The 26,557-nt window shown below is 38.7% G+C and overlaps 1 protein-coding gene across 2 annotated transcripts in view; it reads right to left on the reverse strand.

The window, feature by feature from the left end:
- Positions 1–4,987: 4,987 nt before the first annotated feature.
- Positions 4,988–26,557, reverse strand: part of LOC134583075 (Fc receptor-like protein 3) — a 34,296-nt gene continuing 12,726 nt past the window's right edge. The window contains exons 3-13 of one of the 2 annotated variants that reach the window (XM_063439830.1): positions 25,013–25,273; positions 22,840–23,094; positions 19,817–20,101; positions 17,674–17,967; positions 16,324–16,626; positions 12,094–12,234; positions 11,048–11,075; positions 9,197–9,255; positions 8,566–8,637; positions 8,111–8,130; positions 4,988–5,368 (exon numbers count right to left, since the gene is read on the reverse strand). In XM_063439830.1, coding sequence (XP_063295900.1) covers positions 5,246–5,368; positions 8,111–8,130; positions 8,566–8,637; positions 9,197–9,255; positions 11,048–11,075; positions 12,094–12,234; positions 16,324–16,626; positions 17,674–17,967; positions 19,817–20,101; positions 22,840–23,094; positions 25,013–25,273 — 1,841 coding nt within the window. In that variant the 3' untranslated portion in view covers positions 4,988–5,245. The remainder of the gene's footprint in view (positions 5,369–8,110; positions 8,131–8,565; positions 8,638–9,196; positions 9,256–11,047; positions 11,076–12,093; positions 12,235–16,323; positions 16,627–17,673; positions 17,968–19,816; positions 20,102–22,839; positions 23,095–25,012; positions 25,274–26,557) is intronic. The other variant, XM_063439831.1, reaches the window with a different exon arrangement.

Raw genomic sequence — 26,557 nt, forward strand, 5'->3', positions numbered from 1 at the left:
GTGCCCTGCCAGGAAGCCTGCAGCTTGTCCTTGGGGACGGGTCGCAAAATTAGCACCTTTTGCCCCACCTTAAAGCTGCGGTCCCTGGCTCCCTTATCATACCATCTGCGCTTCCTGTGTTTGAGGAGGTGGAAGACCAAACACAGCAGGCGTCCTAGGGGGCTTGTTGTCACCTTTCGGGGACCCTTGGTGTTGTACGTGGCTGGGTGGAGGAAGAGACCTTCAATGACATCAGTGAGGACAAGGAACAGGACATGGCTAGCTTGGTATCCAACCTTGTGCAAATGGGGAGATTGCGGTTGTGGAAATAGTCTGTTTTCGGTTGTTTGCGGTGCGTTAAACGGGGAGTTTGGTCTGTCACTGTGAAGCGGGCGTAACCCTTACACTACCTGATCGATACAACATCATACAGTAGGTCCCCCCCCTCATTATTTTTATGCCCCCCCCCCCACTGCTCACGGGTGGGGGTGGGGGGGAGGACAGTAGGTCCCCCCCATTGTGATTTATGGCCCCCACGCACCGTGCAGGGGTGGGGGCCGGGGGGGGGGGAGGACAGTAGTTCCCCCCCCTTATCCTTATTTACTGAATATTCCCCTGTATAACAATGTTTGGCATTTAGTGAATATTCCCTATTCTGCTCTGTGTCAGTGTGTATCAGGGTCTCTGAGGACAGGTGTCAATCCATATCTGCCAAGTGACCCTATGTAGGGGGAACAGTCCCTATGCTGCTCTGTGTCAGTGTGTATCAGGGTCCTTGAGGACAGGTGTCAATCCAAATCTGCCAAGTGACCCTATGTAGGGGGAACAGTCCTTATTCTGCTCTGTGTCAGTGTGTATCAGGGATCCTAAGGATAGGTGTCAATCCATATCTGCCAAGTGACCCTATGTAGGGGGAACAGTCCCTATTCTGCTCTGTTTCAGTGTGTATCAGGGTCTCTGAGGACAGGTGTCAATCCATATCTGCCAAGTGACCCTATGTAGGGGGAACAGTCCCTATGCTGCTCTGTGTCAGTGTGTATCAGGGTCCCTGAGGACAGGTGTCAATCCATATCTGCCAAGTGACCCTATGTAGGGGGAACAGTCCCTATTCTGCTCTGTGTCAGTGTGTATCAGGGTCTCTGAGGACAGGTGTCAGTCCATATGTCAAGGTGTCAATCCATATCCATTGTGATTTAGGAATGGTAGGTGATTTATGCCCTTTATGGATTAAAACCAGACTCTGCATCAACTGTGTAATTTTCCATGGGAGTTTTGCCATGGATCCCCCTCCGGCATGCCACAGTCCAGGTGTTAGTCCCCTTGAAACAACTGTTCCATCACTATTGTGGCCAGAAACAGTCCCTGTGGGTTTTAAAATTCGCCTGCCCATTGAAGTCTATGGCGGTTCGCCCGGTTCGCGAACATTTGCAGAAGTTCGCGTTCGCCGTTTGCGAACTGAAAATTTTATGTTCGCGACATCACTATTAGTCATCTCTCCACCACAACCCTTCCCTCAGTGGTCTCTTCACCCCCTCCCTTCATGATCTCTCTCCCCCCTCCCTCCCTACATGGTCTCCCCCCCTCCCTCCCTACATGGTCTCTCCCACCCACCTCCTTCCCTACATGGTCTCTTTCCCCCCGATTCCTCATATCTTGCACCCCCGGGCCGGTGTGCCCTAATGGACGCGATGGCATGGGCAGAGCTGCAGCCGCCTGAGGCTCTCTATAGAGTGCGGCTGCAGCATGAGGGGGACCAGCGCTCCTGGCAGAGCCCCTTCCCAGGGATGCGCCAGCCCTGTGTAGAGGATACAGAAAATTCTCTACAGTGGTCTGGGTGGCCCTCTACATGAAGTAAATGGCAGGAGGAAGAGTGCTTTGCACTCCTATCCTGCCATTAACCTGGACAGTGCACCCCCGGGCTGGTGCGCCTCATGGTTGGGCCAGCCCTGTTAGGGATTTAAATTTTGTAGACATTTTCCTCGTTCGTATGGACTTCATGTAATTCCACTGAAACTACCGAACAAAACTCCCGAACGGCCGACCACCCAGTAACACAGTTAACGACTTGGCCCCATTAGAACGTTGAGGTTAACCGCAGACACCTCTTAATTGGTACCTGTATCTGGGTGGTCGCCGTTCGTGTCCCGAACACGAGGTTGCGGCCATTTTAAATACACGAATTATCAGCGGTGTTCGACGACGAAACTATGGAACTCAAAACGGACAGTATTTGGCACGAACACCGCTGAAACCGCCGACCTTCCTTCTCATTCGGTATAAAATGCACGAAAATCCTAAGTTCGGTATTTTTATGCCCGAAAAGCCATACCCCAGATAGCCATCCCATGGAGTCTATTCGTATAGAGAACAGACTTGGTGAATACTTTGACTCCACGGCGATTGGACTGTACACATAGGATCTGAGCACTATTCGGTACTTTTGTGCGCTCAGATCCCAGCTATCTGGGGACACGTTTAACACTTATGTTATGTTGGAATATTGTCAAGTTATATATTTTTAACCAATATTGTCAAAGTCATTTAAGATGGCGGGTGGTCTTTGTCCAGGGAGATAAAGAATTACTTCACAATTATCTCCCGGACAGAGCAGAGGGTCTTGGGTAATTAAAGGGGCAGGGTTACATGTGTAACACTCTGATTTGGTCAATGTAATGTCCTTGTCACAGTCTTCCATCTGGTCCCCTAGGGGAGTGTCCACCAGGTGGAAGACCTGCATAAATACCGGGCAGGTAGCCCTCAGTAAACCAGATTCCTGCTGACACTCAACACGGAGCTTTGTCTCGTTATTGGGGGGATTATTCGTATGGAGTTCGCTTGTTCGGCTGTTTGGGAGAATACCTAATTCGTATCATTGCTGTTCGGCAGTTTGGAGCGCTCAGTGGCTACCTTTGTATTCGGGAAGGGAACGTCTCATACGGCATTAACCCCTCTCCTACCAGGGGAGCCGTAACAATAGTTTTATTAATAATAATAATACTATTAATACCCCTATGATTCGTCCTTTTCCCCTTTTTTTTGGAATACGCAAAATTATTTTAAAAATGCTATCCAAATTGTATTTTGTCTCTTGATTTAATTTGTGCCCTAGATGCTTAATTGTGCACTATAGTGAGTATGGCGATTAGGGTTTCTCTTTAATTAGTCACTGATATGCCACTCCTTAAAACAAAGCACCCATAAACCCCCAATAATACATTATATCCTGTCTCTGTATTATATAACTGACAACCAGCTAATACACAGTGACAAGTTGGCACCAAAACCCATCATTGGCTGGTTACCTCTGCAGGAGAGCTCAGGAATGCTGTTAAATATACAAGATGTTTACTGTTTATTTTATCAATTGTTTAAGGTGAAACAACATCAGGCTTTGGACAATAAATGAGTTTGCAAAGGAAAGGTTTGCTCCCCTACAACCATAAAGTTTGCTCTTAGTGTGTACTTATGGAATAAAAATCTTCATCCTGTCCCTTTATGTTTATTGGTAGTACGGCACATGGCCAAGATACGCAGATAATAACCCATACCAATAATGTAATCAATATTTACACGTGGCACATAACAACAGTTTTGGATAAATCAATGTCTTTCAGCAAACATACCACCTGTAACCCGGATATTTAAGAATATCTGGAAAAGACTCAAATACATTTGAAATACAATTTTAATTCTATAAATAAAAATGTTGCAGACAATTTTTCAGTGTCCTATCTTCCTTGGTGCCTAATTACAAATAATGATATTTCATTCAGTTAGAAGCTTTGTGTCTATAGAACAAATCATATTAAAAATCCAATTATACATAGATACTTAAATTTGTTTTCTCTTCTTTAATGGCTATTCCATGTCTAGCAAATAAAAAACACAACAACTATTCCAGGGTCATGAAAATATAAAATGAATACAATATATATTAACATAAGACACTGTTCCCTTAAAGCAACATGGTTCTCTTAAAATGCAGTTATAAACGCAATTTTTCTCCCAATCCCAGACCAGCATGCAAGAGATTCTTGGTTGTAAACGCAGTTTATAGATGGGAACCAAATCAGATCATTTCTACCAAAAGCATTTTAAAATTAAAGCCTACTACAATCTAGTGCTACTAATACTTCTTCACAGCTGATCACGCTGGAGCTGTGTTCTAAGTGTGACACTGGGTATATCTGCTAAGATACATATCAGTTTTACAACTTCCAGGCAGTGCTGTGTAAATGGCTGTCTCTTTAAAAGTTGTTTTGGAAAGTTCAATGTCCCTTTAAGTTAAAAAGTGAGAGAATGTTAATGTCATTGATGTATTTATTAAAGGAACACTATAGTCACCTAAATTACTTTAGCTAAATAAAGCAGTTTTAGTGTATAGATCACTCCCCTGCAATTTCACTCCTCCATTCACTGTCATTTAGGAGTTTAATCTATTTTTCAAACAGATGTAATTTACCTTAAATAATTGTATCTCAATCTCTAAATTGAACTTTAATCTTGCAGGGTCTAGCAAGCTATTAACATAGCAGGGGATAAGAAAATCTTAATTAAACAGAACTTGCAATAAAGAAGACCTAAATAGGGCTCTCTTTACAGGAAGTGTTTATGGAGGCTGTGCAAGTCACATGCAGGGAGGTGTGACTAGGGTTCATAAACAAAGGGATTTAACTCCTAAATGGCAGAGGAATGAGCAGTGAGGCTGCAGGGGCATGTTCTATACACCAAAACTGCTTCATTAAGCTAAAGTTGTTCAGGTGACTATAGTGTCCCTTTAAATAAAAAATACCAACCAACCCCCTTAAGCACTTCAATTTGTTTAAGTGCTGTATGTGTGAAGAGTGTGTCCTTTTTTATTACTCAAAAGATTTCAATAGATGAAATGAACCTCGTTACACCCCCTGGCTGTCAATTCGACAACCAGTCCTGTTAATTCCTGGTTGGGTTAGCTCAGTGGAACTAAACTCACGAGGCAACAATTGCCCAGAGCACCTGCCTTGCAAAGACTTCTCATTGCATAGGGAAGACTGTGATTGGTCACCCACAGAAAGTCTGGGCGGAGTTAGCTAGAAAAGGGTTGCAGAAGCTGCAGGCAAGAGTTGTTTTTAGATATACCACAATGTTAAAACATATAATTAGATGCATGTATGTTTGCATCAGGAGTATATCTACTAAAGAGTGTTTTTTTAATTTGGGAAGAAGAGTGTCTTTTTAATAGAGCAATATCCAGTCTACATTTTCCATATACAGAGTTGTTGTTATACTACTTGGAGTTAAAGTTCTCATAGATCTCTGGAGAGTGGTTGGCCATGTCTTCATAAGAATTTTGTTCATCATTTGTAGTATGTGCGCATTTCACAGCAGCATATTTTACGATGTTTTCATCCTGATTAAAATAAATAAAATCAGAAAATATTCACAGCAAAGAACATATTATATAAATACATTTTCTTAAGCTTTATAAAATACAGATTAAAGAGACACTATAGTCACCAAAACAACGTTAGCTTAATGAAACAGTTGTGGTGTACAGATCATGTCCATGCAGTCTCACTGCTCAATGATCTGCCATTTCGGAGTTAAATCCCTTTGTTTATGAACCCTAGTCACACCTCCCTGCATGTGACCTGCACAGCCTTCCATAAACACTTCCTGTAAAGAGAGCCCTATTTAGGCTTTCCTTTATTGCAAGTTCTGTTTAATTAGGATTTTCTTATCCCCTGCTATGTTAATAGCTTGCTAGACCCTGCAAGAGCCTCCTGTATGTGATTAAAGCTCAATTTAGAGATTGAGATACAATTATTTAAGGTAAATTACATCTGTTTGAAAGTGAAACCAGTTTTTTTTTTAATGCAGGCTCTGTCAATCATAGCCAGGGGAGGTGTGGCTAGGGCTGCATAAACAGAAACAAAGTGATTTAACTCCTAAATGGCAGTGAATTGAGCAGTGAAACCTGAGAGGCATGATCTATACACTAAAACTGCTTCATTAAGCTAAAGTTGTTGAGGTGACTATAGTGTCCCTTTAACTCTATAACCATAACATCAAAGGCACTCTGTTGGTCATGTGAGTCGGTAACTAAACTAGGCCTTGATTTAATAGTTTTGAATAAGCTTTCTAAACGATTTAATATTTTTGGATAAACTTCAAATTATTAACCTACAAAAATTCCCATAGACTTCAATGGTGACGTCTGGTGACTTTTGGATAAACTGTTGAAAAAGGTTAATCAAAAATATCAAATCATTTCAAAATCTTATCCAAAAATATGAAATCAAAGCCTTAGTCTCGTAAACTGTCAAGGATGGAAGGAAGTTAGTGTTTTAGGATAATAATTGTGGTGAAATTGTGAAATGTCACCGTAGGTTTGAGATTTCAGTCTAAAAATAAGGCAAAGACTAATCTAGATCATAGATTGAGACTAAGGGTGAGGTTGGGAAAGGGAAGCAATGACATCAAGGTTTCAGGTTATGTAAACGGTCAGGGTTTGATGCTAAAAATGAGACCAAAAGGATGTGGACAAGGGTTTGAGGGTAAGAAAAAATTCTCATAAATTGTTTGGGGTTGACACATTCACGTTCATGTGGTTATAAATTCATTAACCCCTTAAGGACCAAACTTCTGGAATAAAAGGGAATCGTGACATGTCACACATGTCATGTGTCCTTAAGGGGTTAAACAGTGACACAGGCAACATGACTCAATCTGTAGAGTAATACTTCATAACAATTAGAGGTAGGTTGCTGTCACAAATCAGGACGTACCTGCAGGTTACAGTGTCGTTTTTTTAAATACAAACATCTGTTTTTTTTTTATAGAAACTTGATTCACTGTATGTGATGCAAACGGCTTATTTTCTGTGACAATGTTTGGAATATTTTTTTTTTATTTGTTGAAAATATTAAAACACAGTGAAACATGTTTGTACTTTATCCCCAAATGTATTTGCAAAGAACGTATACATAAACAATCTAAGTCAATATTCTTTTTAAGGTATTAACGAACAGCAATATATATATAAAAACACCAATTTCTTGTGCTAGTTGTGCATCCTTTGTCTCAAATAAAAGTACCACTTTTTTACAAAAATAAAATCTTTAATTACTGGGATTTAAGGAGCAGCTTAAGCCTTATAACACCCATATCCCAGTGTAGTAGTTAAGGTGCTAGGATGCGGCTGGTATCCTCCTCTGGTTCTAAATCAAACTGTTGATTGAACTGTTGAGAAGTATGACATAAATCACAGATCCTTGTTCCTCAATCATCATATTTCTAATGAGAAAGTTAATTAAGGATGGCATTGATTGGCTAGGAGTTTCAGCTAAAGTGCTCAGCCAATCAATGCAGTCCAAATATCAACATAAGTGATAATGCCGATGTAGAAGTACAACTTTGGAATATGCAATTTGGTGAGAAAGGTAGATGTCTGTGAGTGCAAAAATACTCTTTACAAACCAGAGGGCACAATAAATAAAAAAAATGTCAATTATGTTCAGCAACATCTAAAACTAAATACGATTCATAATACTTCCTGATCCAAGTCAAATATGATTTTGTACAAACAGCAGCTTTAAAGGGATTCTGTAGGTATCAAAACAACTTTAGCTCAATGAAGCATTTTTGGTGAATAGCTCATGCCCCTGCAGTTTCATTGCTCAATTCTCCGCAGGGGTTAAATCACTTTTGTTTCTATTTCTGTTTATAAAGACCTAGCCCACACATCTCTGTGTGTTTGCTTTATATGTTTTTATCTCCTGCTGTTAAGTTAATTTTAATCACAAACAGGAGGGTTGTGCAGGCTCTAGTAGGTGGTAATTTAGGTGAAATTCTGAATTAAACTGACTGCACAAATACGAACTTTTAAACACTAGATCTCACTTCGCAGGAAGTCTTTAGTTAGGCTGTGTACGTCACATGCAGGGAGGTGTGGCTAGGGCTGCATAAACAACATTATTTAACTCCTAAATGGCATTGAATTGAGCAGTGAGACTGCAGGTGCATGATCTATACACCAAAACCACTTCTTTAAGTTAGCGTTTTTTTGGTGCTTATAGTATCCATTTAATATTATTTTTTATACTAACCCCCACTAAATCAATTATATTGCAGAATTCTTTGGGATACTTACATTCCTGGGAGTCAGAGTGTCTGAAAGAAGAAAAGATGATAGCGATTTCTGTTAAATCTCGGTTTACGTCACAACATATATATATATATATATATATACAACCTATATATATAAAACATGTAAACAACTAAGTACAGGGAGAGGGAGAGCTAGACAGAAGTTATTTATTTCTTTATTCATTTTTGGATGTAGGCAAGGGAACTGGGGGCATGATAGACTCAATAATGTGTATTTTTTGTATTGCTATCCTGATGACAATTAAAACTGACTAATGTCTGTTGTTAATTTGACATTGGCTAGGGTAAAGATGACTAATTTAAGTGTGTGTTGCAAAGTAAACAAGTGATAAGTGTTTTCTTTGCTAAGAATTTTCTTCCTAAATAATTATCGGGTAAGAAGAACTCTAAAGTTGATTCGTGTGCGTTAACACAAATATTTACGCCAGTAGAACTTACTTCGAGGCATGCTGCAGATATCTAGGTAACTGTACGACACATTGTCTTCCACATTGATGTGCCTGCTGGGTACTGCAAGAAATCACAATACAATCCGTTTAAAGGGAGAGGATGAGACACCCATACATATGCTGGCTTAATTATTTACAGGTGATATGTTTGTGTAATCTTTAAAAAAAATCAAGATATTCATTAAGTTCCATTCTGGGAAATGAAATAAAATTAATTACCAGAATATAATAAACTAAAGAATCATAATTGTATAAAGATTTGAAGATATCACATTCTTTTAAAACAAAGCAAAACAAAGTAATTTGTTTTAATTTGAAAATTCTCAAATTTAGAAAAAAAAAAAAGTATTCAGTATGTAGTCACTTTCCACAAAAAAAAACTGTACTGCAAAAATGGAAATGGATTAACATGAGAGTTATTCAGAAAAAAATAAATTGAATACCAATAGATCATAAAACACAATATTTTAGAGAATAATATCGTTTTTAGGAGAAATGGAAGCTATGGCAAATAAATAGTATAACAGGTAATATGAGCAGATATGAGTCACCCAGAAAATATATATTTCAGATATTAAAAAGTAATAAAAAAAACGGTCCTCCAAAGAGTATGTCCTTACTATTCTGGTAATCCAACTGGTCCTCATCGGAACTTTCATTTCGTGGTCTCTGAGTAATCCTGTCAATTAGAAAGTCCAGAAATGATTAACTTTATTTTAAACGAACAGTCTAGGCACTATGACCATTACATGGCAATGTAGGTTTTATGGTGTCAATGGGTTGTGGTTGCGGTCTCCCAATTTTTGATCAAATTTTTTAACAAGTCAAGAACCCTGAGATCCCTATCCCAACCTCCTCCTAGGCTGTCGTATGAAAGGATTATAGACTATAGGGCCTGGTATGTGTGGAAGGATTAAAAACTGAACTTGTGGACTTTAGTTAAACGTTTTACTAACTAGGGCCTTAATTACTATCCAGTCAGTAAAGGTATTGACAATCTATCCGTTCCCGATTACCCATCGGGTGCAAACCCGGAGGTACCTAATGCCCCCCCAGCCAACATGTATTGGCGGCAGTTTGTGACTACAATTAAATGTAGAAGGGAGGGTGGACATTCCATGGTCCACCCCCCTTACAAATTATGTCCACCACACCAGGTGGCTAAGGGTCACCAAACCCTAAGTCACATCAGTATATCCCTGTAATTATAGTGAGAGCATGGTGAATTGAAGCATTGGAAAGGTTTAACAGGCCCATAGGCATTCATATTTTAATGTCATTGCATCAGCAGACCCACTCAGTTAATGCATTTCTTAAAAATATGGAGGAAACTATTCTGCATTAGTAACAGCTGAGCAAGGGACCTGGCTGTAGGAGAATCAAAGACCCCCAGTTTGGTCAAAGCGCTCAAAAAATATTTGACCAAGAATTGGGGATGGCATCCGCAACCTAACAACAGCATGTAGTAGTTATGGTGCCTTGTAAATATAACAATTATAACACAAGGAGTAAACATTTAGCAAGGTATAGCAGTAAAAAAAGTTACTTGTATATTTTTCCTAAGCTTCATTTTATTGAACAAAAATGTTAAAACATGATACAAATTGCATTCCACCAAATAACTAAAATGGTTCTATAATTGCATTTTCTGTAAAGCAATATAAAAAAATAAAACCTATTTTCCCATGTGCACAATTTTATATTTCATCAGTACAAAGGAGTTAAACTCAATATAAAAAAACATATGTATAATTGACAAAAATTTGATGCCCTGGTCTCTGTGATCATCAATCCCATGGTAAATCATGGGAGGCTAGTGTGTACGTGCGTCAAATCAATATTCTGCGCCAATCAGCATCTCCTCATAGATGTGCATTAACTCAATACATCTCTTTGAGGAGCATTCAAAGCATCTCTATAGGGGGTGTTCAATGTCAGAACATAAAAGACATTTGCAGAATTAATCCCATGACGTCCCCCTAGTGTCTGCCCAACAACTATTGGGCACTGATAGAAGTATTGATTATAATGAGAGCTGTTTAACTAGACAGAGCACAGAACTCCCCCCTCCTCCCGTCCCCCTAGGCTGTGGAATGTGGTGGGATGGAATTACCTAAATGGCTGTTAAGTTACCATTACATTTTATTTTCAGTTGGAAGGTACTTAGTAAAGTGTAGAGTGTTGAAAGACAGCCATTTTGAACAAAATTTATCAAATCTAAATGTAGTATATTTTTATGGCTTAAATGTTACTAATGTCTACCTCACATTCACCACAGTTCACTGTTTAGAGCGTGTGTTAAAAAAGTCCAATATTTGACACAAATGGCTGGAAAAATCTCTTGGTAATGTTAACTGATTGGAAAGTGATAAAAAATAGTAAAAATATTGATGACTGAGATATGGGTCTTGTTAAGGGGGGAGTGGCGGGTGACTATGATCATATAACCTACAGTATTTGTCAATACTTACCTGACGTGGGGTTTACTGTGTGCAACACCTGTAGAAGAAGAAATAAAAACTGCTTTAACTAATGTAAAACGTGAGTGAAGACTTAACAAAATCACTTCCTAAATACTTCGAATTAGTATTATTCTAAAATATAACACTGGCCATTGTGGTGCATTGTTCTAATAACTGTATGCATGCTACTGTTCTGGCCATAATGGTGTGCATTGTTACAATACTGTGCTGACCATAATGGTGTGTGTTGTGACAGTACTGGCCAAAATGACGTGTTCAATGCTGGCCATAATGACATGCATTGTTACAGTGCTGGCCAAAATGGCGTGCGTTCTTACAGTGCTGGCCCAAATGATGTGCGTTGTTACAGTGCTGGCCGTAGTGACATGCGCTGTTACAGCATTGGCCACAATGGCGTGCCTTGTTACAGTACAAGCTAAAATGGAGTGCATTATTACAGTATTGGCCATAATGGTGTGCATTGGTACATTGCTGCCCATTATGGCATGTTACAGTGCAGAGTACAGTGTAGTCAAAAAGCAGTGTACACCCCTAGCTCTAGGGATAATTGCATAAACTAAACACAGACACTGAGATAACATCGACTGTAATTCTTATCACGATCGAAACATGATCGAAGTAACAAACTTGTAACAATTCTGATAGTCCTTTAAATATTAATAATGATGTGCAATGCCATTGAAACAGCACTTAATACATTAACAATTATATTGGTATTTAGAGCCTAACAACTGTGCCATTTGAACATTTTAAGAGTGTTTCTTCATCTTTCCTCAATAGTATCTATGTTTTTCATATATATTTTTGGAGAGGTATATTTGAGGTTTGATTGATCAGTTTGAAAGCCTGAATATATTGGAATACATCTCAGGAGTCAGGAACCTCAAACCCCCATTGAGCTCCTACGTATTTTTTTTATTATCGTATTGCAGTCACCAAATTCATTTTCATTTGAGAATCTTCTCTCTGCTAAATTCTGTTATCTATGGAGTAACAGACAGGCACAATATAGGGTGTTTGAAGATTTCAGTTACCTGCTGTGGTCTCAGGTTGATGCCTTTTACCACATGGGATGGGTAGTTTGTGTCTATATTTTAAAAGAAGTATGGCTATAATCAGAAGTAACACCAGAACAAACAATGTGATTGAGTAAGCCAGAATTCCAGAAATTCTTTCTGTGGGTAGAAATGTACGCATTATATTTCAACAGTGATGTATTTGGCCTTTTTTTTTTTTTTTTTTTAGTCATTGGCATTGTCAAGTATCTGTACCTTTCCCTCCCTCGAAACACTCCATCCTTGTTAATCCCTAAAACACACTCAACTCTTCCTTGTACAAAGCCCCAGCTATACAGAAAATGAGTAAGATCCCACGAGGTGCTATGCAGGTTACCTGTTTGTCTCCCTTTTCATTCTTCACGTAGGGTTGATTATTGGGACCAAACAAATTGTTGGTTCCAGGGCCTCTGTCTAACATGTAGACTCTAGGCAGCTGCCAACAGTTAAAACAAAAATGACAGGAGGAGGGGCAATGGCGTCATACACAGCATGACACCACTCAGAACGACATGTTTTGCCGATCCAATCGGCTTCCTCAGATCTGCCCTCTCACTGCTCCCAATGGTATTTATTCCCATTCTATGGGTGGGATTCGACCAGAAAGTCTGAAAATACCTCTGTTTGATTCGCTGTCACAGAAAATATCATTCCGTGAATATGTGCCTAAGTTGCCGTAAGCTTTATCATGCTCTGCATCTAAACTATCAGACCAATGCCAGATATGTTTGTAGTTTGTGTAAGTGCATGTTATTATTATTATTATATTTACATAGTGCCAACTAATTCCATAGCGCTTTACAATGGATGGACTAACAAACATGTAATTGTAACCAGATATGAATGTGAAAACTGTCGGTTTCGGTGATACTTCAATTTTGATAGTTATGGCTCGCTTCAGGTATGATGTGGACCTTTACCGACAAAAGGTCACTCCGGGTCATTCTAAGCTTAGCGTGTCTTTATGCAATCTATAGCTATATACGGAGTAGACCCTTCCGTTTCCAAATTACTTATAAATACTGTTTTCTTTAACCATTCTAGATGATAATTACCACTAGAATAATTCAGTGTCGGAAAACCCAAACGGCACTGTAATAATATTGTAATAAATGAAACAATGACTCAAATAAATATAAGATAAAAGTGTATTGGATGAATGTAACAGAATGCAAAAATAGTCAGTAAATAATTAATCTTACCAAAGTATTGCAGCTTATGTCCTTGTGTATGATGCTCTGCGTGCAAGTGAGAATGGAATAATGTTTGAATGAATGAATGTTAAAGAATGACAACGTCCTATCCTTTCTCCTTCAGTTAAATAGCCATTTTGTTCTCTATAAAGCAGCCCCCACCTGTGTGATTTTCCCAAAAAGGTTTTCTAACTTGTTACATGATGTAATGTATTGCATATCTAAGTTTGGGATATTCCCTAAATGGCTCGAGCTTGTAATTAGCTTACGAAGTGTTTTTGTATACATTTAACTGACAGCACATGTGTTTTTGGAATATTCTCTAGAAGGCTCTTGCCTGTAATTAGCTTACAACGAGTTTTGTATACATTTGACTGACAGTACATGTGTTTGTTCTAATTTAATTTTAACCTTGTGGAAATGTCATTGAAAGTGTAACGTTTTTCAAATCTAAGCTAAGTTAAGAAGCCTATTTCAGTCAATAGTCATTCAGTCAGTATTTCATACAACCAAATGTACATTAGTATTAAATATATATATATACATATATATATATATATATATGTATGCGCCACACCATATAATACACATATATATTGCAAACTGCACATTAAATAATGATCCATACTCCACAAAAACCACATATGAATGTCAAAGGACCAGATGTATGTTGGTGGTAATATGTGAATGTTGGGTGTGAATGGCAAAATGGAGATCAGAAGCAATAATAAAATGCAGACACAAAAAAATGCTATCCTTCAATAATCAATTAGGTCCACAATTTGTTTCATTGCCTGCATATGTAGTTTGTTCATTATATGTTCAGGAGTCCTGTAAGTTTGACAAACTTATTGTGTATGGGCATGGACAATGGAAAAACACAATTTGCCACCTAAACCCCCACACAGTTTTTTAACAATGAATATTCCTCAAACTTCTATAGGTAGGGTTTCTATAGTCAGATTTATAGTTTTTGTGTTGTATATTGTGATTGTTACTGCAAATACCAATTGGCCCAATAGTTGCAATTCCCTTGCTGACATTTGACAATTCCCAGTTTTTTTTCATTCAAAATGCTTTTAATCACATCAATTTGCATACAGTGCAGTTGGACATGTTAACATGTTATAGTATAGACTGGTATAAAATAGTATTGCAGTATTACAATGCATTAATGTTTATCATGGTTGCAGTACTAAAAATAGCACATCAATACAAGTATAAAACTAAGATCGCATCAATTTGCATACAGTTGCAGTTAGGAATGTGAACATATTACAGTAAATTATTGCATACGATAATATTGCAGGATGTTAATGCATTAAGGTTGAACACAATTACATGGGTGTAGTTAACGAACTTAATAATAACAGAACCTCAGTTTTGTTGTGTGTAAATAAACCTGAAAAAGTGAATTATTTTAAACTAAATCAATATACTAGGTTATCTAGTGTGTGAGAGAGGAAACATGTATAATGCATGGGTGGCTCACATGTTAATTCACACTTGTAAACAATTGGTTGCTGGTAATATGTCCTGTGACAGAAGTGTTGACATGAGATATACTATAAGATCTAACCAATGCTGTTATCGGAGTCATGGATCTACAGCTGAGTGTGAGTTTCGGGACTGTAGTGTGTGCATCTCCTGTAAAAAATGTAAATGAATACATTTCTTTCATGTCTCTCCCCTTCTCTTTTTCGTTACTTCCCACATGTCTCTCTCCCTATTCCTTCACCATGTTTGTCTCTTTGACCCACCTTGCCACTTGTCTCTGTTGTCTATCCCTCCATTCTCTTGCTGCACACTGGTGACTATCATCAATCCTCATGCTTGAGAAAGCCCTGATAGGTGGGGCGGAGCACACTGAACCCGGAAGTAACGGCACGTGTATAGGGAGTCTGCGATCAGCTGGAACACACAGTGGCATAGAACTTGGATGGTGTATCCACTGATATCAAGGACTTTATCTTATCTACTCTAACAGCATTTTTTATTACTTATTTAATGTTTATTTGGAAATAAAGAAAAATACCTTTTACTTCAACTTTTCGGCTGAGTGAGTTCATCAAGTACACTACATTTGGATCCCACGTCCTCAAGGGGCTGATCCTCCCAGTGCCTTATAGTTTGGAGTGGTACTTCAACCACTCCACAATTGTGAGTTGAATACTTCTGTATATACTTTTATATTATTTCTGTATAATATTGCACTAGCTCCTTGCTTTTATGTATTCTAGATCAAGCGGCTCCTGAATACAAGTACAAGTGCAAGTATATGTTTGCTTGTCACAATATTTTATTTGACCACTTGCTGTCTTTCATCAATCCTTAGCCAAATGTGCTTTCTTCCTATCCTTTGCCTACATCTGTCCATTTGTATCACTGTCTCTTTCATTTCATTTACTCCATAACACAACGTTTCTCTCCCACAACCTATCTCCTCATATTTCTATCCCAGCCTGATATCTTATTTATCCCCCTGCACTTTCCTCCCATCCTGAATGTGCCCCATATTGTACCAGTAGCTGTGGCAGAAGACATGGTCAGCATTGGTTTGTCATCCTTCCTATGGATGCTTCCCATGTGTGTGTATAGAGAGCGAGGAATGTAATGCCACCACTCATCTCACAAGCTGAGCCCACATGGTAGCAGTGCCGAGAGCCAAGCCAAATCAATGCTGACTTGCACACTCTGCTCTGCACAGAGGAGGGCACAGAGCTTCACCATAGATTTAATATAGTAGTGCCCGGCTGCTTGTTGGGGAGATCTCTGTAACCAGTGCCTGGCTCTACATTTAAAAAGTGGAGATCATTATATTTTCTGGCTGTGAGCACATTGCTCGGATGGCAAACCTAAGTAGAAGGATAGAGGGTTCGGCCCTCTTTCATACAACCCATAAAATTATCTGGGGGGATCTGTTCCCCCCAGTTCTTAAAGCCCATGAGAATACCTACAAAATATGCACATTTAATGCAATCTATTAGTAGATTATTACTCCCCCTGGAGGACTGACCTGAGACCGTGATGGTCAGGATGTTGCTCTTGACAGTGAAGAAAATGTTGGTTGAGAATTGGTTGCTGGCCCAACACTGGTATGTTCCTCCATGCTGAGCCTGGACATTGTCTATATATAATATCTTTCCAGAGTCTTGGATCTGGTACAATCCGGATACATTATTCACCTGCACCTCGTTATGTTTCCATTTGAAGGAAGGAGAAGTCCCTCGCTCCACTGAGCAGGTAAATGTCACATTGTTGCCAGTCTCCATCTCCAGAATGTCTCTGTCGGCACGGATTTGTGCATCAGTCACAGGCACTGTTAGAAAAGCAATATCGGTATGAATAAGTAACAAATAAGTTGACTAATTGCCAAAAATAACTGAAATAAAATTAAAGAGAATGCAGAACTATTTTGATATGTTAACATGTTCATATGGGTCAAGTGGCTAAAACCTGCCCCCTTAGTCATAACTCCGCATTCTAAAAAGTCCTCACTCTAAAAAGTCATCTCACCAAACATTTTGAATATTTCAAAATGATCTTTTAATATTGACTGTACTGGAATATTATTGAAATTCCAGCTTCTCGACTACATGTAGAAAAGTATGAGATCCAAGTCTCTAACAAGAAAAGCCGGATGTATTTAAAGGATCACTCCAAGCACCATAACTACTACAGACCACTATCTCAGGTTTGCATTGGCTCCTCCGAGGATAAGTAGTCAAACCATATGATGGTGTCTGACGGCGCAGACTTTAGAATAGGGCTGAAAGAATAAACAGATTTGGTAGGAGACAGAAACATAGTTATTCGTGAAACAGTAAATTGTTGTGAATTCAAAGTGAATTTTAGATCTTAGAACTGACATGGATAATTTTTTAAATTTGACTATTTAAAATCTTAAACTCACCTTTGTAAATAACGTGCAAATAGAGTCTAGTGTTACACTTATAAAGGGGTGGTAAAATGGATCTTTGCCTAGGATGGCAAAAATCCTTACACAGACACTATATGCAACTAAACATCTGATGGCAGCTTTATTTTCAACGTAACAGCACATTTTCAGGCATCCCAACCTGATCCCAGAATGTGATGGTTTATTCTTGAAATTCGATTCGTATTCGATGCAATTGTTTAATTAGTGCAATATTTTTTGCACCAGGTTCTAGTTATTGAAAATAAGGAGTTTAAGCATGCGTGGGATAGGCATAAGGCTATCCTAACTATAAGATAAGGCCAGGGACTAATGAAAGTATTTAGAAAATTGGGCAGACTAGATGGCCCGAATGGTTCTTATCTGCCGTCACATTCTATGTTTCTATGTCTCTGTAACTATAAAGGTGACTGTGATTTGTACTCTTACCATTCACAGATATCCTTACAGATTCACTTCGGATCGATGTCTGAAACTTGTTAGAAATCAATAAGCAGTAATATATTCCACTGTAGCTTTCCAACACAGGATCCACAGCAAATTGGACCTGTTGTGAATTTGAACTTTGCTTCCCATCACAACTTTCCGCATCTTGCTTACACCAGCAGAATTCAAATGTTTCCGGCCGTATATCTACAGAGCAAGTCACCTCCAGCCTCTCTCCTTCCATGATCATATCTTTGGGTGGCTTTAGGCTCACCATCACGTTAGCTGGGGGAAGACCTGCGAAGGAACATACTATGTATTGGTGGAGTCTGATGTATGAATGTAATGCAAAGGACTTAGTATTAAAAGACACTCTGGGTGATAACAATTCATTAAGGAAAACTGTTATCGAAATATTTTATTTCATTATCAATTCAGTTGTGTTTTTGCGCTTCTTTATTTTAAGCTTTTTTCTTAAAGGTACATTTTGAGCACCAACACAACACTAGAGCGTTAGGAAGTACACATGTATATTTGTAATGCTATCTTGCTCTAGTTACCTCTTAGGTGATCGAACCCTCAGTGCTAGGGTTAAAAAGGAAAGTTTACTTACCTTTTCTCCCTTGCAGTGCTGGTCTCCAGTATGCTGCTCCACCTCTTTGGCTGAGATCATCAAGCTCAAATATCTTAGCCAAGCCAATGATTAACCATAGGAAAGTGATGGGATGTAAGTGCATATGCGCGGAAAAACACTGTACAGCGCCAATCGCATGGTCTCTATTGGGATGAAGTAGTCTGTGTGCCTATAATGTTCCTTTAGGTACCTTTGATAGACTTTGGTCCTACAATCATACTATGTTTTTCTTTATGTTAACCAGGTTTTTCTAAAAAAACATGCCTCTCCTTTTTACAAAACATCTTGCTGTTTGGATGTACATCGTGTACACGCTCAGATTAGCCAATGATAAATATGAGAGAACAGCTGCTAAAATAAACCACTCCACATCCAATCTGGAGCTGCTAATGCAAACCAGTGACCTCATAATCTGTGGACATGGGATCATTATGTTGAGCTGCTGTGAGTACCTGGGCTTAGCAGACATGTGGCAGTAGAAGGATGCTGCTGCCTGTCTATACTAAGCTCACAAGGAGAAGACAAGGTGGCATAATTGCACTGGGAACTCCAGTTCTCCCAGCAGTTCTGATTTCAGCAGGGACTTCAGGGATGTCCTGACATCCCGACTTTGTTCCCTGGTGTCCAACTTTTCGGGACACCAGGGAATTGTCACCAAAATGTGTATCTACACTCAGGACACTAGGTCTACACTCAGTGCACAGGGGCCATGCAGAGAGCACTGAAACAGTTCTTGTCCGCTCTAAGTGGCCTGGCCTGCTTAATTGGCAGGCGGTCTGTCATGTATTCACTCTTAGATCCATATCTTTACCGTCTATAAACTGTCCATCTTGCCCGGAGTATAGACAGCTCTGTTACCACTATCTAAAATATTTATTTTCTTTCCAATATCAACTATTTTACCTTTGTAATAATTATTATTAAAGGGAATGTATAATCCACAAAATAACAATAGTTTTTTCCTGGACTGTAGGTTCCATTTCTATCATTGAGACCCTTGTCCATCTCACTTTGCTTTGAAAAAACGAAGATAATTACTTACCTCATTTCCAGTGCTGAGACTCCTCTGCTAAAGGCACCCACTGTGCATCCAAAGACACCAGGATGCCTGCTAACATCTTCCACCATGTCATCAAATACAATGCTTCACAAAGAGAAGCATTGCATTGGAGATACAGATAGACAACAAGATGCCGCACTCCTTTAACCAAATGCCGCCATGAGCACTATTTAATAGCAGGACATAGATTGATGCAGTTCTGGAGGAGGAAGCAGAATCAAAACTACAGGGATGTAATGGTTCATTAAGACGTCAAGGATAGCTAAGTGTTATATATCTCAGGTTTGGATGGTAGTACATATCCTATATGTGTAATGTACGTCTCACAATATATGGTTATTACAATCTTTTACTTAACGCATTTGTTTAACAACATTCATTTCAGCAATATACTGTGTATTACATAGTCTAATACTTTGTAACTACTCTTTGTAACTTAATCCTTTGCTTACTTTGTATCTCAATCTGAATTTCTCTGCTCATTTTCTTGACGTTGCCAGTTGCAGTTCTCACTTCACAGGTATAATCTCCGGAATCATGTGGCTGAACTGAGTTAACTTGGTATTGATTGGATTTACCAAATTCCTGCAATTTCTGCTCATTTTTGTAGAAGATAAACTGTAGTTGTGTATCTGCCCTGGGTGGGGCAAGTCTTGTGTCACATGTCAGGGTCATGGCAGAACCTTTTATCAGCTGATTCGATTGACTTGCTTTTATTTCAGGGTCAGAGAATAGATCTAGAAAAAAACAATAAAGAAACTTAAAGATTAATCTAGTGTCAGGAGAACCTAGAACTCATACTTGCAAAGTACAGACCAGTACTAAAACATAGAGAAGAAAGGACAGCGGTATGTAACCAATGCTTAGAGTGGTCGGGCTTAATGCACAGGACCTCTACGGAGAGAAATGGAAGAAATTAACCTGAAATTGACAAGTTTGATAAGCTCAGCCATGTCAAAAGGTGACACAGGACTGCAAACACAAACAGGGTTAATCACGAAAGTGAGAATTCAAAATGACTGTCAAATTTACGTTAAAAATAGCCGAACTGGAAAAATCCTCCATAATGTGAAATTCTCTTTAAATTCTCACTTTAGTGCATAACCAGGGTTAAAATCAATGTAAAAACTACTAGAAGTGTAGTATCCAGGAGCTATCATTTAGAGAATAAGAGAGGTAAAATAATAAATAGTAGCAAGGGTATAAAATGAAATAGATAAAATCAGATAAATGAAATGATTGAGAAGGGAAATAATATATATGTAAAATAATACGTGGAAGTACTAAATAAAATGCTGTAATAACACACTGTAGATAAAGTGAGTAAGTTTAGATAAATCTAAATTGGACAAATCGATAAAAAAACGAATACGTATTAAGGTCCAAGTACCAAAAAGACCATATAGAGTCCAAAATATAGCAAAACAATAAAAGCAATATCTGTAGTACACTATTGCATTTTACCTTTTGATAGGCTTTATCATTTATCAACACTTTAATAAAGCCTATCGTAAGGGGAGACTCTTTAGTGTGCTACAGATATTGCTTTTATAGAAACATAGAATGTGACGGCAGATAAGAACCATTCGGCCCATCTAGTCTGCCCAATTTTCAAAATACTTTTATTAGTCCCTGGTCTTATCTTATATCCCACGCATGCTTAAACTTCCTCACTGTATCAACCTCTATCACTTCAGTTGGCCAAGGACTAATGAACGTATCTAAAAAATTGGGCAGACTAGATGGGATGAATGGTTCTTATCTGCCATCAGATTCCAAGGTTCAATGTTTCTTTGTTTCTGTCAGCTTTATTTTATTATTATATTGTTTTATTTCCAATAAAGTACTCTTTTTATCCTGGACCTTCCAATACTGATGCTTACCTCCTGATCTCTATATCCTTGGTGGGGATGTATACCTAAGCAGCTAAGATTGAGCAAACTATAATTGCTCAATTTCATGTAACTAAGTTTTTATACCCTTACTCAATGATGTGGACTATATTGTTATAGTCTCTTGTTCCTTATTTAATACAGAGATGACCTTCACCACCCACATATATCCCAGAGTGAGGATCATACCACTCCACACTATATTTTAGGAGCCATTATTAGGTTCCATAAAATGTGAGTGTATATCTACTTATTTTCTTTCAGAATATATTATGTTGAACATACTACACCATCCTTTTTTTCTTTTTTGTTCTCCTCCTACGTCTATGAGACGCTCTACCACATCTCAAAAGGACTAACCATTTGCCCTACAAGAGCTTCATTTAAAATTGTTTGCTAACATGAAAGCAAGTGAATGATAATTTGCAAATGCTGAAGTGGTAGAGGTTAACACAGTAAAGGAGTTTAAGCATGCGTGGGATATCATGCATGCGTTGATATCATACAACAGGGGAGATTCTAAAAAAACAACAGCAAAACATATCATATGGATAATATATTTAAAAAGAAATTGTAAGTGGAAGAGTGAAGTACAGCTGATAAATGAAAAAATATTTATTGCATTGCACTTACAAACAGATATAAAACTAAGCATATATAAGACTATCAGTAGACTAATAGTACAATAAAACAAAGTTGTATTTGCTTTTATCTCTGGGATTGTACTGAGAATTATGCCTGTGGATCGGATCTCCCCTTCACTACACTTCTGTTGCTCATCGCGAGGAGTGGCAGGGGGATTGAGACTGTGTCAGCTGAGAGTCCTATATATGCTTAGATTTATATTTATATTTTTCCATTTATATTTTTCCATTTATAAGCGACATATCACTATTGTGATGCTTTACATACATGCGTTTGGTTTATGGACCAGAAGACCCTGTTTGATTATACTGCCATCCGTTCATAAAAAGTGCTGCCTTCATCATCCATATATCCAGAAGACATTGCACGAAAAGTGTTGGCCAAGACATTTGGTGATATGCCTTTAAATGTTTTCACATTGTGAGTGCATTTATGGTGGCACTTAGAGTTTCTATTTAGACATATTGCCCTATGATATGTTTTGGGTTGTTTTTTGTATCTCCCCAGTTGTATGGCATTTAGAGGATTCCTGGGGATTTTTGTATTTCCAGGAAAGTAATATTTATTTATATTTTCACTAAGTGTTTTTACATGTGTTTTTTTTTTTCATTCTACTGGATGCATTCGGTACCAAATTTTATAAAAACAAGTGCTTTATGAATCTTCCAAATCCTATATCTTGCAAGGGCTCAGATGCGAAAACACCAATTTTAATTCGGACACCAAATGCATCAGGATGAATGCTGCAGATTCTCCCAGGCTGAACGAATTCCAACTGTATTTGTCTTTAGTAAATATGAGAATTGCCATTGTAGTCTGAATTCGGTAATTTTCACCAGATTTCATCCATCCGGACTAAGTCTGGTGTTTAGTGTAAAACCATGACAGAGTCAGTCATAGAATACATAATGGAACACAAGCAAAATGTTAGTATTTACCTCTAACGGTGATATATGTTGAGTCTTCATATTTTTCTTTAGAAAATGTAAACGCTATATATTTTTCACAGCTGTATGTACCGGTAGCAGTTTTATCCACACTTTCAAGATTTAAATAATCAGTTTGTAATGATAAAATGTTGCCGCCCTTGTAAAATGTGGTTGTTTCAGGCGTTCCCTTCCTGTGACGACATCTCAGGGTCAGGTTGTCCCCTTCATACACAGGGGTGGCAGGTGATTGCAGAATGACATAACCTAAAACAGAAACATGTCAGCAAATCACACAGGAGACAGTGGGTTTTATTTCCATGTAGCAGATAAAGGAAATATTACTTTGAGAGATAACCAAGTTATGGACGACAGCTGACATTGAATGTCTGGGTCAGTTTAACCTTATTTCACAAAACATGGGGATTATGGGAAGAATATATCAGCTGAAGGCTTAAGGTCCTTACCTATGTCTCGAGTTTGGTTCTGCTAGTAGTCTCGCCATGGTAGTTGATCTTCCCTTTTCCCTTTCTTTTCTGCTCCGCACTTTGTTGTTATTGTTTTTTTATAATATGAGTTTTCATAATTTCTTTGCTGTCATTATTTTAAAAGGAACACTCTTATGCCTATAAGAACTTCAGCTCATTTACGTTATTACGGAGTCAGGAGTGTCCGGCTGTCATTTGACCCTCACAGCTGCCCCCCAGCTTCATTCCTCTCTGGCTCTACATTATGAGGAAGGCTTAACCAGGAAGATAGTAGGCATCAGCTGATACTCTCATCCTGTCACTGGCTGCGTATTGAGAGAAAATTGAGGCTGCATCCAGCAGGTTAACAGGCACATGAGAGGAATAATCCCATTCTGTGTATTTTCTAGTCCTCACCCATTGCTCATTAGTGGGGGATAGAGGGACACAGGTATGTCCCCTCAATGTCATTATAAAGGTATCACATACAGTCTATTTTTGAGAGTACAGCAGTGACGTCAGCACCAAGGAGGACCACGCTGGACCAAGATGGCGTGTATTGCTATTGAGTCCCAATGACATGTCCACCACCATTATAAAAACTTTGTTCCCACCCTAATGTGAGGGCATGTAGGGATTTGTGCCAGATCCCTCCCAATAATCTACTGGCCTTATATTCATGTGATGGAGCTTTTTTAGCAACTGGGCAGCAAAGCTGCTGTTGGTAAAAGTAAGTAACCGCACTCGCCTCGCCATGCTGCAGGCGGAAATATAAGGAAGGTATTTAATCTCCCTATGTTAGATGGGGGAGGAGGGGGGGTCATACAGTATTATTACTGTGGAGACTGGTTAGTAAGCACTGGCCACCTACCACATAACGTAACCCTCACGTAGCAGAGGGCTTTTAACTACTGTCTGCTACTACTTTTTTTTAAAGTCTGGATTTTAGCATTCTGAGCCCAGACTCTTATTTTTGGATCTGGAATTCAACCTTTTGATCTGGCTTAAGTCCAAATCCGAATCAGAATAATTTAGAGGCACTTTTGTGAAATCTGGACAAATACTGTAAAGGATGTCCTGCTTTTGTATTCTGTTACATTACATTTAAAGGAATACTATACTCACTCATGGCAATAATGTGGGGTCTGTGTACAGTGACTCTATCGTTTTAACCCTGATGTCTTCCAGACAGCCAATATAAGCAAGGAGGAGCAAGGGGCAGCACCAAGGACGTCTCGGTGCTGAAGAAAATGTAAATATATATATATATTTAACTTTAAATGTGTGGGAGGGTGAGACGACCTAACGCTATGCATGGACTAAGACACTATTGCTTTAGAAATCCAATTTGATATCATATATATTACAGAGGCTGGACATTTTATTTTTGGGGTTTATAATCTCTCAGTAAATTTATCCTCATGAAAGAGTTGAACTTCTTGTTTAAATCAAGGACAAGGTGACACATATTGTGTAGAATGTAAAATATGTACGTGAATCAAACAACCCTATTTTTATTAGCTGGGAATAGAGGGCTGTGATTATTTTTATATATTAGTTAATTGCGTATTAAATAAATAAACCGTTTCTTCCCCATTCAATGAGTTGCAGCATGTGGATGGCACATAAAAAAAATGTTGTCACACATTAGAAGACATCAGGATCAATGACAGACACCATCGCTTACCAAATGTTCTCAGTTAATCTCGTTAACTCACCATCACTCACTACTAGTCGGAGAGAATCACTCATATCACTATCAGCAAACTTGCACGAATAATCTCCGCTGTGTTCTGAACGAGCAGAATTAGTAGTAATAAAGCTCTGACTGTTCTTTATAAACTTATTATCTTTATACCAGGAGTATCTCTGGGATTGTCGATACGTGGAATCCACCTTACAATATAGTGTTATAGATTCTTTTATGAAGATCTTTCCAACGTTTGGTGAGAAGGAAACAACAGGTTTCACCGTAGCTCCTGTAGAATATAATTTACAGTTAAATATACATTTTAAAAAAGACTCTAGCTAGTAGAAATTCATCGCTGACGAGGGTCTGGTGGCTAAAGGAGGCAGGTAAAAGTGAGTTTACTAACCTGAACCTGTACCTCAAGGTCTCCGCCATCTTGGTCCGGCGTGGTCCTCCTTGGCGCTGACGTCACTGCTGTACTCTCATGAATGGGCAAAAGTACAGCATTGAGGTCTATGGGGGATCCTGCAAGACTGTGGAGGCCAACAGTTACTAAAATAGCTGCCAGAGAGAAGGGCAGAGTTTATATGGTTCCAGAGATGGTGACTACCATCACATACAGTGCCAAAATGTATCCTCTATATATACATAATATTCTTTGCTGATCCAATCTTATCCATTGTAAACTTCAAGTTCCACAGTTTGAACAGCCATTCAAGTCTCAATAAGGGACATACATAACTTTGAGAAAACCGTCTCATTCAAAAGCTTTAGCTGTGAATGATATAGTTGCCTTAGTCTGCAGACTGGATAAAGCAGGTAAATATGAGCTTTTTCCATTCATATTTACCTAATTCTTCTTTCTTATGCTTTCCACACCCATTGCAGGTAGACACTGATCTAACCAATCCATGTCCTATCCCTAGGAATGCTGGGAAAGTACATTGGTTGTGTCAACTTGTTGGTGATCTTAACGGATCATTCCAGGCTGATTTTAATTTTAGTGTATTAGCATGTTATATATTCACAAATGGCTCTCAGACATTGTAGTAAAATAGAACTTCTCTTTACTTCAGTACACACACATAATGACATAACACAAAAGAGACTAAACACAACAGAACAAGTGCATAACTTCACTATGCTGCCATCTACTGGAAGGTGGACTGCATAAACCTCAATACATAACACTCCTCCCCCCTAGACCTCAAAGTCTTTGAGATAACTGGGAGGTTTAATATTTCGTCTTGGGCGCCCCAAAATCATGTTTGGATCTGCTTCACCTGGACCTTCAGTTGTGCCCATCCCTTCTTCCTGTGCTCTGTCAGATGGACCACACAGAACTGGTTCTTCAATAACAACTCCTGGAGAACTGAGACCTGTATCATCCAGTGGTTCCACATCATCTGGTATCACAGAAAACCCAGTATGACTGGGACTGGCAGCAGGCACAATCTCATCACTCCGTTCCCGAATCTGATCGACATGCCTTCGTAATATTCTACCATCAGGAATTTGTACTTTGTATGACAAAGGTCCTGTGGCCATAAGTACTTTTGCAGGCATCCATTTA

Source organism: Pelobates fuscus, chromosome 13 (genome assembly GCF_036172605.1).
Source record: "Pelobates fuscus isolate aPelFus1 chromosome 13, aPelFus1.pri, whole genome shotgun sequence".
In the NCBI taxonomy this organism is placed as follows: Eukaryota; Metazoa; Chordata; class Amphibia; order Anura; family Pelobatidae; genus Pelobates; species Pelobates fuscus.